General features: G+C 39.5%; 1 protein-coding gene across 1 annotated transcript; it reads right to left on the bottom strand.

The window, feature by feature from the left end:
* Positions 1 to 298: 298 nt before the first annotated feature.
* On the bottom strand, positions 299 to 13454 carry gpatch1 (G patch domain containing 1). Its single transcript, XM_007244871.4, has 19 exons — positions 13346 to 13454; positions 12955 to 13089; positions 11876 to 11961; positions 11375 to 11535; positions 11074 to 11171; positions 10594 to 10646; positions 10199 to 10441; positions 8663 to 8813; positions 7797 to 7876; positions 6781 to 6988; positions 6255 to 6653; positions 4798 to 4976; positions 4435 to 4562; positions 3368 to 3665; positions 2907 to 3192; positions 2200 to 2310; positions 968 to 1071; positions 705 to 862; positions 299 to 465 (listed from the first exon to the last, which is right to left on the bottom strand). Exons 1-19 carry the CDS (start codon positions 13413 to 13415, stop codon positions 438 to 440), a joined length of 2976 nt encoding a protein of 991 aa, XP_007244933.3. The 5' UTR covers positions 13416 to 13454; the 3' UTR covers positions 299 to 437.
* Between the last annotated feature and the right edge of the window lie 892 nt (positions 13455 to 14346).

Here is a 14346-nt window from a genome sequence, read left to right as displayed (position 1 = left end):
TCGCCTCTCTCTCCCATGTATATATGTATATATTTCTTGCCTTTTTTAATGTGTTTGAGAGCATCAGTTGTGTTGTGAAGAGGTAGAGTTGATATACAGCGAAGAGGACTATTTGAGTAATGTTCTAATCCATGTTATGGCAATAACTACTCAACTAATTAAAGATACTTTAAGAAAAGAAGGTCAATTTCCGAACATACAATCTATGGATACAAAAAGCTATGGGATGTTTATCAGATGGAACACAACATTTACACAGAAAGACATCAACACAAAGCTTTCTTTATTAAAGTTAACTTTATTAAGTTACATACAAGGTGGAAGTTATTTCCTTCATGAATTGAATTAATATTGAATTGATAGTTTAGAGGTAGTATCCCCTTAATTAACTAAATTAAATCCTCATGGAGGACAAGCAACAAACTCTAGGTGCTAAGTTACTTCTTGCCACGGAGGATTTTTAACCTGAGGGAGAGAGAGAGAGAGAGTAAAATATTTAGTATGCACACAAGCCCATATTCACACATTATTGTTACGGAAAAATCTTACATCTCCATTTTGCAGTTTATATATTTTTTTACATTAAACACAATGTACCAACTTTTCAGAATTAAAGTTGTATTGTAAATGACCAAAAACATAATGTGATGTAGTTTAGTATATTATACAGAGTAAATTACTCTAAATAAGAACATAACACTGACCTCTGTAGGAGGTCATTAGTGGATACTGGCCCCAGGCCGTCATCATCATCATCATCGCTGTCAGAGTCAGAATCAGAGCTGGTGTCAGTCTCCTCGGCTTTCTTCTTCTTTTTCTTCTGCTTTCCTTTATGCTTGTGTTTCTTACTCTTCTTCTTATGCTGGGAACATGAGAGAGCGATTAACAAAAAATTCCTCCATGTTGTCATGGAAACACAGACCCGCTTACCAAAAAAAAAAAAAAAGAACATGTGCACTCAATGTACCTTTTTCTCTTTCCGGTGTTTGTGCTCTTTCTTGGCTTTGTGCTTCTCTTTGCTTTGCTGTTTTGGCTTTTCTTCCTGTGCTGGCGATGGTGTGAATACTTGCCCTGATGGAAAATACAAGCACAGATTTAAAGCCCTAACCTTTCTGTATAGATCTACAATGTAAACAATGATGTTTGAAGGATAGCGGGAAAATGTCAAATGTTAAGTAATTTCTACAAAACAAAAAAGGGCCTTGCTGCACATGCTCAATGCTAAGGGTATGCTAAAACAGCCAGAAAATAAAATACAGTTTTTTTTTTTTCGCACTTTAAAGCACACCCAGAGACTGTAAAAAAAGATGGATGCCGTGTCACCATTCCCATTCATTTAAAGAAAATGAAGCCAAAATCTTCCGCCATGTTGGCGATCCTGAAACCCGAGTTCGCGCAGTAGAGACCAGAGGAGGGAGAAAGACTGTGGAGAGACAGCCTACTCATTTGAATAACCCCGCCCCTGAAAAAAAACGAATTCTGTGTGGATATAAAAATTTGACAATATAAGCAGAGGTTACACTAGCTGTTGCATTTAAATAAAGGAGGTAGAATTACAGTATATTGGAAAAAAACGTGATTGAAAGTTGTCTGGTTTGCCATTGAAACCTATGGGGATGGGTGGGGTTACACAGCTTTCTGCAACCGTACAGCAGGGGGCGCACAACCTGTGGTGGCTTCACTTTTGAGAAACGATGCTCTGTCCAGCTATACACAGTCAATGAGCACACCAGATTATAAGGCACATTTTAAGAGACACTATAAGGAACGTCTCAATCAGCAAGTCTCGCCGCTGGGTGGTGGTGGGGGGTAGCTAACTAAGAAAAGTAAAGCTAAGCTAAGTAAACAAAACTGTAATAAAAAAAACAACTTTCTTTTAAAGTCAAACAAGCACTGGATGTTAATCTACACAGATTACTCTCCTAAAAACTGTTTATTTGGGTGAGTACAGTAAAGCGGCTAATGCTGGAGATCTAAACTGAATCTCCTGTATAATGCTGCACTTCAGCGGAGTGGCTTTACTGCTCTGTACAACCTGACTCGTAGAGCTTATACATAAGGCGCTCCCGATTAAAAGGCGCACTGACGATTTTGGGAAAATTAAAGGACTTTATGTGCACATTTTAGTGCGAAAAATTCAGTAATTGATTTGACTACTGGGATATAGACCATCTTAGGAACAATTGTCAAGAGACTTACCAGGAGGTGGTAGTCTGGGCCCAAACTCCTCACTGTCAAGGTCTCCAGTCTGTACAGGGGGAGCAGCAGAGGCATGCTTCTGATCTCCGTCCTCTAACAGAGGCTTAGGTTCTGAAAGGTGCAAATAAATAAAACTGTACTGTTAAAATGAACACTTCAGCATTTTCAGGCTAATCTGTATTAACAGGTATTATTTGAGTTGTGGATTATTCTCAACACTGCAGTGGCACATGGTGGTGGTATGCATGTTAAGTGGGTGTCAGACAGTCAGCAGTGCTGCTGGAGTTTTTAAACACTGTATACAATCACTGTTCACTTTAATAGAGACGCTCCTACCTAACTGGTCCAACTTGTAGACGTAAAAAAAAAAAGTCAGAGGCAGAAGCTCTGAACATGTTGTTGCTACAGTTTGAGTTGGTCATTCTCTAGTCCTTGATCAGTAGTTACAGGACACCGCTTACAGGATGGGGTCCACAGGATGACGTTGTTGGTCTCAGTCTGAAGTGTTTAAAAACTCCAGCAGCACTGCTCGGTCTGATCCAATTGTGTTGTACTAGCACAAAATGTAGGATACGGGGTCTACAGTAAACCTACAAACTGTTTGGGTATACGATTTTTTTTCTTAGATAGTTCTTAGATAGTTTTATTTTAATTCCAGAAGAAAAGTACACTTTATTTCTCTTTTAAGCTAAACTAAAGGCATCTACCTGTCGTAGCACACAGGCTTGATGTGGGAGGAGCCTGTGGTAAAACAGGCAGGGCAATAGTGTTGACTGTTGGTGTGATGACTGGTACAATTGGCTGGGGCTCCACTGCCTGTGCCTCTTCTTCACCGCTGTCTTCTTCGGATGAAGATGAGCTCCCCTCGTTGGACGAACTAGCAAAGATGGCCTTGAACAGGTCTATCGGAGGTCTAACTTCTTCCTCTTCAGCCTCTTCCTCATCTTCAGCTTTCTTTGCTGTTTGATCAGCCTGAGGCTCTGCTGTTTTAGACTAGATATGGGGAATTAAAACATATGTAAGACAGTATATTTAGCATCCAGTGAGATACAGTGTGACATGGTTATTATTGAGACTCCCTGCAAATCATCTCAGTGATTATTTCAGTAAAATTAAGTAATATATGATTAAGATTTTAAATCACAAATGTAAAACAAAGGACACAGACCTCAGCAGTGACTGTAGCAGAGTCTGCTGGAGGTGTGTCAGTGCTCGTCTGGTCTTGCTGTGCTGCAGACACTTCGATCCGAGCCTCACTGATGAATCTGCTGAGTGAGTCTTTAACCTGGGACTCCTGGCCGGATACATCCCATCTAGAGCGCTTGCCAGAGGCCACAGACGAGGACTTAGGGGCAGGAGGGGCAGATGCAGAGCTGGAGGTGGATGCAGGTGGATCCATTACAGACAGGAAGTTGAACACGGAGAACTTGTCTCGCTTCACTTTGGGCAGACCAATTATACCTGAGCTGTGAATCAAGACAACAACATAAAAACATTGAGATATAATGTGTGACCTTAATTACCATTATTCTCTTCATTCTCTCATTCTTAGGGCTTTGGGTTGCTCCTTCAGTTCTGAAGCATAGTTCCTTTTATCTGCAGTTGTGATGTCACTTCATATTAGGGTGTTTTCACACCTGTAGTTAGTTTCTAAGGTCTGGACGAATTTTTTTAATTTTATTTTCTCCATCTGTTTGGTTTGGTTTCACACAGGCATAAACCTAAACACACCAAAATGAGCACCAATAAACCACACGAGCGTGCTCTCTCCTCTGATAAGTCAAAGCTGCCTGGTGCGGGAGCAAGACAGTAAATATAGCGAGAAATGTGCATATGCTGAAAGCTGAATATTTAGTTTTAAAAGGACGTGCAGTGCAGATGTACAAGTAGCTTATGGAGTTGTGTGGCTATGACTAGTGAACGCAGCACAGAGCGCGCATGTAAACAGCATGGAGCAGAGACAGAGTTTGTTCATAGCTGTGGTACTTAACGTTATTTGGCTAATATATCAGATTAAACTGTGCCTTATCAGCAGTTTAGCTCAAATTAAAGGTGTATATTTGATAGCTGGGTCGTATCAAGACCGGATCAGGTTCCCCTCCACTAAAAGGGAAGAGCAGACATATGTACATTTGGGTGGGTCTTTAAATTTAGCCCCTTTAAGTGCAGTGAAAGGTGGTGGATGAAGGTTAAAATCTTTTCTGTGTAGGATGCGATATGGTATGTATATCTTACCCTGGGAAAGGATCTGGGATATTAAATCTCTTGCATAGTAGTTTATCAGGATGCCACTCAAAGGTGTCTCTTGTCAGTTTCCCAAACATCTTCATCTTGACGGCTGCCTGCTTATCATCCACGTCATTCTGAGGGTCCAGAACAGAAACAGAATGCATTTAATCAGACCACAATCAATCCGATACTGTTTACCGAGACAGGAGACAAAAATCTAATAGTATAATTTCCATAGGACATAGGACCATGGCAAAAGTCATGAGACACCTAGTTCCAGTCACAGTAGTATTTGGAATATCAGTGTATATAATAATTATTATTAGTTCCCAAATTATATTGATATTAATTTCTTATGAATTAACTGACCTCTTGATCTCGTGCCACATCCACCGAGTCTGTGTCATCCTCGTGTTTGCCGTGGGTGAAGCGCGAGGACAGTAAGGAGTGACTAGGCTTATAGAGAACTGCAGCACGAATAAACTCCTCCCTCTCTCTCCCTCTCTCCCACTCGGTCATTGACTGGTCTAGACTCAACTCAAGCGCATCTGAACACATCACACAAACAGATAAACACATACACCATAAAAGACTCAACCAATATAATGTTTCTACATATCATTTGAATAACGGGCCCCATGTTTGTGAGTGTACAATAATAGGGCACCACTGATTATGTACATTATGTTATTTGTGTGGTGTTAAATTCTCAGCACTACAGAAGCATGTTAATAAGTATTGTCCTGACACTGTTGCTTAGAATATCTACAGAGTAGAGAATTCCTAGACTGATAACCAGCCATTAGTGTTCCTGTGGTCAGAAATCAGCTGCTACCGGCGCTCAGAGGAAGCAAAAATGGCCCTGCTCCCTCTGGGTGGGTAGATGGCGCTCCCTCCCCACATCACTCCTAGGATGCTTTTTGCAGCACAGGGCATCTGTGAGCTGATGTATCAGAACCAAGCCGCTGGCTGCTCAGCAATGCTGCGTTAGCAGCAGCTGGAAAAGAGGCAGTGGCTGACTTTACATGTATCGGAGGAAGCATGTGTTAGTCTTCACCCTCCTGGTGTGTTGGGGCATTACTAGTTATGGGGGGAGTCCTAATGAGTGGGTTGGATAATTGGCTATGCTAAATTGGGGAGAAAATGGGAAAAATTAGAAATAAAATAATATTAAAAAAAAAAAAAAAAAATCAGCTGATAAGGGCTAAAGGATTTTTTTATCATTTTAATTGGGCATGAAAAACATACAACAGTCTTTAAATGTACATTTACTATATAATGTATTATATATATGCAGGTGAATGAGTGAGTACGAGAGAGAGAGAGAGAGAGAGAGAGAGACAGAGCAAGTGAATGAGTGAGAAAGAGAGACACAGACAGTGAGTAAGTGAGTGAGAGAGCGAGTAAGAGTAAGAGAGAGAGAGGGAGAAAGAGAGAGTGAATGAGAGTGAGTGAGTAAGAGAGAGTGAGTGAGAGAAAGAGTGAGTGAGTGAATGAGAAAAGTGAGAAAGAGAGAGACAGAGCAAGTGAGAGAGTGAAAGAATGAGACAGAGCGAGTGAGTGAGTAAGAGAGAGAGAAAGAGGGAGACCGAGTGAGTGTGAGAGGGAGAGAGAGAGAGAGTGCTTGAGATTCTACCAAATGCATTAGAAGTAAACTTTTCTTATATTAAAAACAGTAGTATCTAATGTTCTATAGTTATAAAAGGTATATCTCTTATAACCAATAAGTAATCTGATAGAGTGTAGCAGATAAATCATGCCAGAACATATGAGCTACTGATAATAAGCTGCTCTTTATGATGTATTTTCTTGTGATCATTTTATACCTTTATCCCCCTGCTTCAGTCGGCTGATGTAAAGGTCGTATCGGGCCTGTTTGGCCGGGTTTTTATCAAAAGGCTTGAAGGTCTGGCCGCTCTGAGCTGTAGGGCTGGACCAGGCGCTGAGGGCTAGCTGGGTGGATGCTGGAGACTGGATCTGCGGATCTCTCTGGGGAGCAGATGGCTGGGTCTGGGCACTGCTGTCAGACTGAGGGACAGCAGAGTTGGACTGGAAGCGGCTGGATAGGGACTGCAGGGCAGAGGCTTTGGCTGCAGCCACGACAGCAGCACGACCCTGAGCAGAGGACATGTCCCCCTGAGCTCGCTTTTCTTCTGCTGATTTCTGGAAGCCACTCAGTCTCTCTCTATCCTTCCTGTCCAGCAGATCAAACACTGAGCTGGGGCCTGCAAACACACACATACGCACACACACACAACAAGGAACAAAACAATTAACAAACAATTAACAAAAAAAAAAAATCAGTTTTATATTATATATATCATAAATAGACTTGCAAATTATATGATTTACCCTGTAGTGTCGTTTCTCCCAGCATCTCTCTCCTCTGTGCAGAGTCCAGCGTGTGGCGCCCTTGCTGTGGTGCGTCCTGCAATGATAGGTGACCACGGGAGGTTTGTAGGGCCTGGGCTACCAGTGGGCTCACAGACGACGGGTCCACCACCGGCCGGAAGTAATGCACTGGTCGATAATCCCGTGGAAGATCTGGGGGAGGAAACACCTAAACATAGATGATTTACAGGTTATTAAAACAACTGTGTGCACCATTATACATCAAAGCCCATTTATCTTAAACAACAAAATACACAGTGATGCATTAAAATTTGCAAATCTCTTGTATTTTTTTTTCATATATCTGCATAAATATGTCAAACACAGTTAAACAAATGAGACAAAATATTATACTTATACTCATTTATTTATTGTGAAAGATTAGTGGACAACGTATGTGAATGTCTAGGATTAGCAGTGAGTTTAAAGGTCAAATTAGAGTCAGGTGTTTTCAGTTAATGGGATGACGATCAGTGTAAATGGACAGAGTCTGTTTTATACAATTTTTGCTCTACATGGGTCTGGTGTCCTCTTATGAGGCCATTATACTGTCACCTAGTGGTGTCGGAAGAGTTTAACACATTACAGTTTCGATTTTGTTCAGAAATTAACATGTTTTTACTTTGTTATGTCTCCGTGTTGAAGCAGCACTTCAAATGAGGGGCACAATTGATTCTACTTTTGTTTTGGACAAAAAAAAAAACACCTGCTGTCTTCAGGCACAAAATAAATGTTTTGCACATTATTACTAATTGTGATCTTGATTTGTTCCATCGAAATATAAAACCTCATATGTGGAAATCATTTTCTCAGAAACTATATCACGTAAAAAGACAATTCTTTGACAATTATTTGTGTTAATTAGGTATTAGGTAATGCATGCCATGCAAGAGTTCGGTCTTTATCAAAGTCTGCTCTTCATAACACGTGTTTGTGGATGTGTATCACAGCACTAAAGAACTTAAAGAAATACATACTGTTTTTGCTTCTGTGGGTTGAGATCCCAGGGTGAAACCTTCAAGTATCTTCCCCACATACGCAGCGTCTCTGTTTGAGTCTAGATAAAAGGCAATGAAGATGTTTCTGATTGTCAATATTATAGTAGTTTATACATGTAATTAAGTGTAACAGTGCTATTTCACAGATAATATATCCTGCAAGACTGGGTACTTTATTAGTAACACTGGCATTGTATGTTTACTTTTATAAAGACTGTACCCTCTGTATCCTCTAATATGTCATTGATTTCTCTTAAGCCCTTTCTAGACGGGATTAGTTTCTCAGGGGGTCCTGGGGTAATTTTCTCTTGTACGAGGATCCTCTGTGATTTTATTTGCGTCTGAAATGACAATGTGTGTATTTTACTCAGATGTCCTCTGAGAAACTAATTCCATCCAAATTACTCTGCACTTTACAGCTTCTCTAGCCTGGACTGATAAACTGACAAGTGTAAAGACAGATGCCAACATTGCTGGTGCAGCGGATACACCCACACTCAAACCTTTGCTACTTATTACCAGGTCAGTAAAATAATAGCTGTGTCTAAAATGTTAGAAATGCTGCACATTCAAAACTGGATTCTGATGAAAGAAAAAAATAGAAATGTATTAATCTAGCCTTTTCATTTATTGAGGAAAAATGCTGATAGCCAATGACAACACAGCTGAACACTCATACCTAGCCCTTTTGATTCAGATACAGAGACCTTAATCACTACAGTGCCTGTTATGTGAGACAATGCGGACAGCAAGGCATCATGTCAACTTTTAATGCATATCAGCCAATAGAAATCTAGAGGAAAAAGTTTAGAAAAAAAAGACCACGATCAACAAGGTGAACTCACTTCTCTTCTTTGTCTTGTATTGCTGAGGGGCGGTCCACCCATACAGACCATCTCCCGGCTCCTCCCCTCCCAATACAGCATCATAGTTGGACATGGTGTCTCTGTGGTAGATATCATCATCGTCCTCCTCCATCGCTCCCACTCCAAATGCCTGCCCACACATAAACACACATATGTAGACATGATCTCCATTATTTCTGCTAAGCTTGATAATACCCACTGTGTTTTTCTTATCCAGTACAATAATCTTCACATTTTTGATGCCTTGCGCTTTGTAAGTGCTATATTGTATTGTATGCAATAATAACGCTAACATTTTTCAATATCGTAATGATATCATACCCTGAAAGATTGTGCTCTATCACATATCCCATCAGGGTACTACTTTTTTTTTTTGCTGTTTTTTAGATAAATAAATAAAAATAATAATAATCACACTTTTCTCGTTTCCCGTTATATATCTACTCGAGCCTCATTCATTTTACTTGAATCTTGGATATATGGAGATATTTGGAGTGCATTTATTAGTATCAATTTTCTTTTTGTTGCAGTATTATATTTTTGAAATAATTAAATAATTTTATTCAGTGTTCATCAAGAGTATCGGTATCGTAAAAATACCATGAACTATCGTATTGTTATTTTAGGCCCATATCGCCCACCCCTACCTTGGACACAGTCAAGGCACCTGGTTTCAAAGTAGGAATTTGACTTGTTCTCCTCGATCTCCTGCAATGGTGTTTAATTTTATTCAAATACCAATGGATAGTTTGCACTGGATTGATAGACACTGATGCACCTTTGAGTCTCTTTGGTACTTAATTGGGCAGCTTATCCACCATCCTGACTATCCTGTGTTGTAAACTTTATACAATTTTTGTCTTCTGTCCACGTCCAGGAAGGTTAGCAACAGTGCCATGGGTTGTAAACTTCTTGAATATGCTGCGTGCCGTGAACAAAGGAATATCAAGACCTCTGGAAATGGACTTTTAGCCTTGAAATTGTTGATATTTGTCTACAATATGGATTCTCAAGTCCTCAAAATAGTTCTCTTCCTCATGTTTGCAAAGACTGAGTCAAATTCTCTACTTTTTATATGGTTTCAGGTGTGATTTTTATATTGCCCACACCTGTTACATGCCACAGGTGAGTTTAAATGAGCATAAGCTGCTTAAAACATAATTTTCAGAAGGAGCCAATCATTTTGTAAGTTTTGTGTGAAATTATATCAAATTTGCCTTTTTCCATAATTTTATGAGTTGAATTCTTTTCAGGGATGTGTACATGTGCAGTGACCATTGCAATGTTTGACACAGACATTCATACAACAACATAATAAGATTTTTTTTCTAGCTGCATATGGCAATATCTTCTTATCTTACTGATACTATTAATACTACTGAAGGCTGTGGTGAAAAAGTATCTCAAACACAGAATCAATTTAATAGTCTCTAAATTATTCTGTGACAATGACAAATAACATAAATAACAAATACTAGATCAACTTTCTTAAACAAAATGCTAAACAGACGGTACCTGTCCTCCGATTCCACCTTTACGCTGTTTCCCTCTATTCCTGCCTCCAAACAGGCTGCTCGTCCTTTCAGAGTCAACCGTGAACAGATTGATATGCCCCATCCCGGAACCACCGCCCAGCGCCTGCAGAGGGTTCAGTCCCCTATAGCCCAGGCCATGAATGTCATCTTTAGGGGTGAAATCCACTGGAATCACATCTTTGGGTGCAAAGGTTACATTCTCTGGAACAAACTCATCATCGTCCTAGACATGGAAAGGTGAATGTTAATGCTTTTAGTGACATTTTGTTATGGATAGTAAAGGTAGGTGAAATCATGCAATGCTGAGAACAATGAATCAAACAATTAGATTATTTTTCTGTGTTTTTGTTTTGTATGCCTATTTGTCATACTCACCTCTGACTCCTCAGATCCAGTGGGTGGTAAAGCACAACCATACATTTTCTCATCTGTAATTACCAAGTAGAAATTATTTCCAACATTTATTATGCCCTGTATTGAGCTATTATTGATTGTAACTACATTAAGTAAACGAAACTAAGTAAGTAAACTAAATTAAGTAAACTAAACTGTAATTTACCTGACAGTGCTACACTGAGAAACCCTGAGTGTTCCACTAAGCCAGGGCGATATTAGCTAGCAATCTTGTTTTAACATGGTAAACGCACAGGCTACAGTCCAATATACTCACCTCTGAAAGGCGAAAGAGCTAGCGCTTAGTAAGGTTAATGCTAATGCTGCTCCAGTGCTAGCCTGGGTTAGCAGCAAGATACAGGCCGATTATACTCACCTCTGAATGGCAATTTTTCACAAATTAAAGGATTTTAAGTGTGCCTTATAGTAATATATAGAAAAAAAAGACTGCATTAGACTGACCTGTGTCTTGTTTGCGTTGTCTTCTCTTCAGCCTGGGTCCAATCCCTTGCCCATCCTTCCAACCCATTTTACGGAGCAGCTGGACCCCAATAGAGGACCTGCCAGTCACACAGTGCATTAGTCTTTACATAAATACATTCAACATATATTTATATAGACGCAGAAATTGACTATGTAACAAAGTTAAGTCCTTAAGCTATTTCGATGGTAAAACACTCGAAAATGTGGTACCCCCTGCAGAAGTATGACTGGGGACCCCCCATGTTTAGCTGTTATGTGGAAATACTGTTCAGTATAATACCGTGCAGGTGCGATGAGCTCCTCCAGCAGGGTGTCTCCTGGAATAGGAGCTGATAAGGAACTGATGGCTTTGGCCTTATCCCGGATTTGATCTGGCCTCCCAGAAGCAAAGTCGTCTGTGGTGGTGATCTCTCGGGGTGCGATACCATGCTCACCGAAATCCTAAGAGAGAGTAAGAGAAACACATTTTTAAACCATGATAAATTAAAAGCTCTTCTAGATTATGGTAATTCCACCAATGAATCTGATTTACTTGAACCAGATCTTCACAAATGTTCACAAGACCAGTTTAATATCAAGTGTCCAAAAGAGGTTGAGGTGAGACAGAGACTGCTTGTTAATGGTCATGAGACCAGACTTTACTCATTGTACATAACTATTTTCAGTAGTTATTAAATCAACACCAGTTACTACAATAAGTCGATCTTGTGTGAAAATATACTACACATATAATAATTCATAATTAAGTACAGTAATTAAGTACAGGTGTCCTTGTCCGTACCTCCTCATCCATGAAGTCTTCTGGTCTGGCATTCTGCTTCTCTGCTTTCTGCTGCCGTGATGACACAAAAGTAGATGGTGTCCAGCCTACAGGAGACCAGCAGAGTTTGGAAAGTAAGATTAAAGGCATTAAAAGCATACAAACTCAACAGTCATGCAACCAAGAGCGGCAGTGGCTATAAGCAGGGGTAGGCTTAGCCAACCTTAACCTTTGTCTTGCCCACACAATCAAAAGTTAAGAATTATACATTTCAGCCATAGAAAATACCAGTACTGTTTCTTATTGGGTGGGCAGTCCTACAGCTTGTTTTTAAAGCGCTTCAACAGTACTAATATACAGCTCTGGAAAGAATTAAGAGATCCCTTCAGTTTCTGAATCAGTTTCTCTGATTTTGCTATTTATAGATATATGTTTGAGTAAAATGAACATTGTTGTTTTATTCTATAAACTACGGACAACATTCCAAATAAAAATATTGTCATTTAGAGCAATTATTTTCAGAAAATCAGAAATGGCTGAAATAACAAAAAAGTTGCAGAGCTTTAATGCAAAGAAAACAAGTTCCTATTCAATCAATATTTGGTGGAATATTCCTGGTTAAACTTTAACTTTATGCCACTCCGGGTACAAAAATTCAAGCAGTTCAGCTTGGTTTGATCTTCCTCTTGATTATATTCCAGAGGTTTTCAATTTAGTACAATCAAAGAAATTATCATTTTTAAGTGGTCTCTTATTTTTTTTCCCCAGAGATTTCCACTCACCTGTACACCTATACTCTATGATGTGACAATAAATCTGATTTGATATATTTAAATACTACAGTGTTACAACAAATGTTCTATTTCTGAAGTTAGTCTTAAATATAATAACTTATAAATGTCACACTGCCCACATTGCAGCGTGTAATTTTTAATTCAACACCAGCAGCAGCAGCAGCAGCAGCTTTCTGAATCCTGACTGAGCTTTTCCAGCAGTGGTCGTGTGCTGTAATAAAAACCTGTACGTTACCCACACACTGAGCCTCTGCGGATTAGACTGGACTCTCCTGATCTACTGAAACACGCCTGACTCAGACTCACCTTCCTTGGTGCCCACAGTGTTGAAGTATCCGGCGGAAAAGCCCCCGGTGAAAGCTCCATGAAACCTCTTGAAGCGGCCCTTCTCATCCTTTACCGTCTGATCCTGCAGGGGGACCGGCTTCCGCAGCGGCTCATCTGAAAAAGCGCAGATCAGTAAACAGTGTAACTAAAGCAGTGGAGTTCATTAAACAGTGTAACGTTTTTTTAATTTAGTAATGCTGGAGGATTTAATGTGCAACAGTTTGATCACTAGCAGAGACATATAGCTAGATTAGTTAGACTATTAGTTAGTTTAGGATTTCTCCAGATCTAAAACAGACAGAAGATTATTGCAGTAACTTAGCTGGATAATCATCTAAACTAATGTTCTAAATGTTCTAAACTAATTTACCTTCTTCCAGCGGCTCCAGAGGAATCCCATAAGTTACGAAATCCTCATCACTCTCTCCGTCCGACGCCATGTTTACATGCACTACGGTGGCCGCGGAGGTTCATACGTACGAGGTTCTGGTTTTGTTATAGACCATCAGATGGCGCTCTCGAATGAGTCCAAAATAGAGCAGACATGTACTTACTAGAGCAGGGGTGACCAAACTTTTTTTTGTTGTGGGCCAGAAGGAGAAATATATTTGAAGTCACGGGCCACAGACTCTGTTATAAAACAAATAATAAAATATACCACTTTAAATAATATATTTTCCTGATTATTTCATTTACACACCATTTTACTTGACTTACTATCTTTATCTTTGACAGTGTTGTGTAAACTAAGATTTTTCAAATTTATGTTTAATTTCATGATGTCTCTTAATATTAAACTCCTTAATTACGGCAACTTTTAAACTCTTTGGCCCGTTTTTCTGCGCTAGAAATGCGCACCCTCGCCGCTTTTAGACTCTTTGGTCCGGTTTTCTGCGCTAGAAATGCGCACCCTCTCCGCTTTTAGACTCTTTGGCCCGTTTTTCTGCGCTAGAAATGCGCACTCTCTCCGCTTTTAGACTCTTTGGCCCGTTTCTGACACCTAGCGTTCAAACTTTGAATCTCACATTATAAAAACTTGCTTAACAGCGGGCCAACTTTCATTCTATTTCTAAAATACCTCCGTAGTTTGGACACCCCTGTACTAATGCATCTCAAACAATCTGAATATTATTGAAAAAATACTTTATTACCAACACCAGCAGATGACATGGCTCTTGAAAAAAAAAACATCACTGATTGATCTTTATCTACTAAGGAATTCTTCTACATTTACTTCACTTAAAATATTTGTTTATAATTGTATTAATAATCACAACAATATTCGGTGATTAATCTAATTAGAATAGATAGATTCAAGATTCAAGATTTTTATTGTCACGTCACAGAGTACAGGTGTACATGTGAGTTAAA

The sequence above is a fragment of the Astyanax mexicanus genome, chromosome 23 (genome assembly GCF_023375975.1).
Source record: "Astyanax mexicanus isolate ESR-SI-001 chromosome 23, AstMex3_surface, whole genome shotgun sequence".
NCBI lineage: Eukaryota > Metazoa > Chordata > Actinopteri > Characiformes > Acestrorhamphidae > Astyanax > Astyanax mexicanus.
The sequence above is the reverse complement of the archived record's forward strand: the minus strand, read 5'-3'. Positions and strand labels throughout refer to the sequence as shown.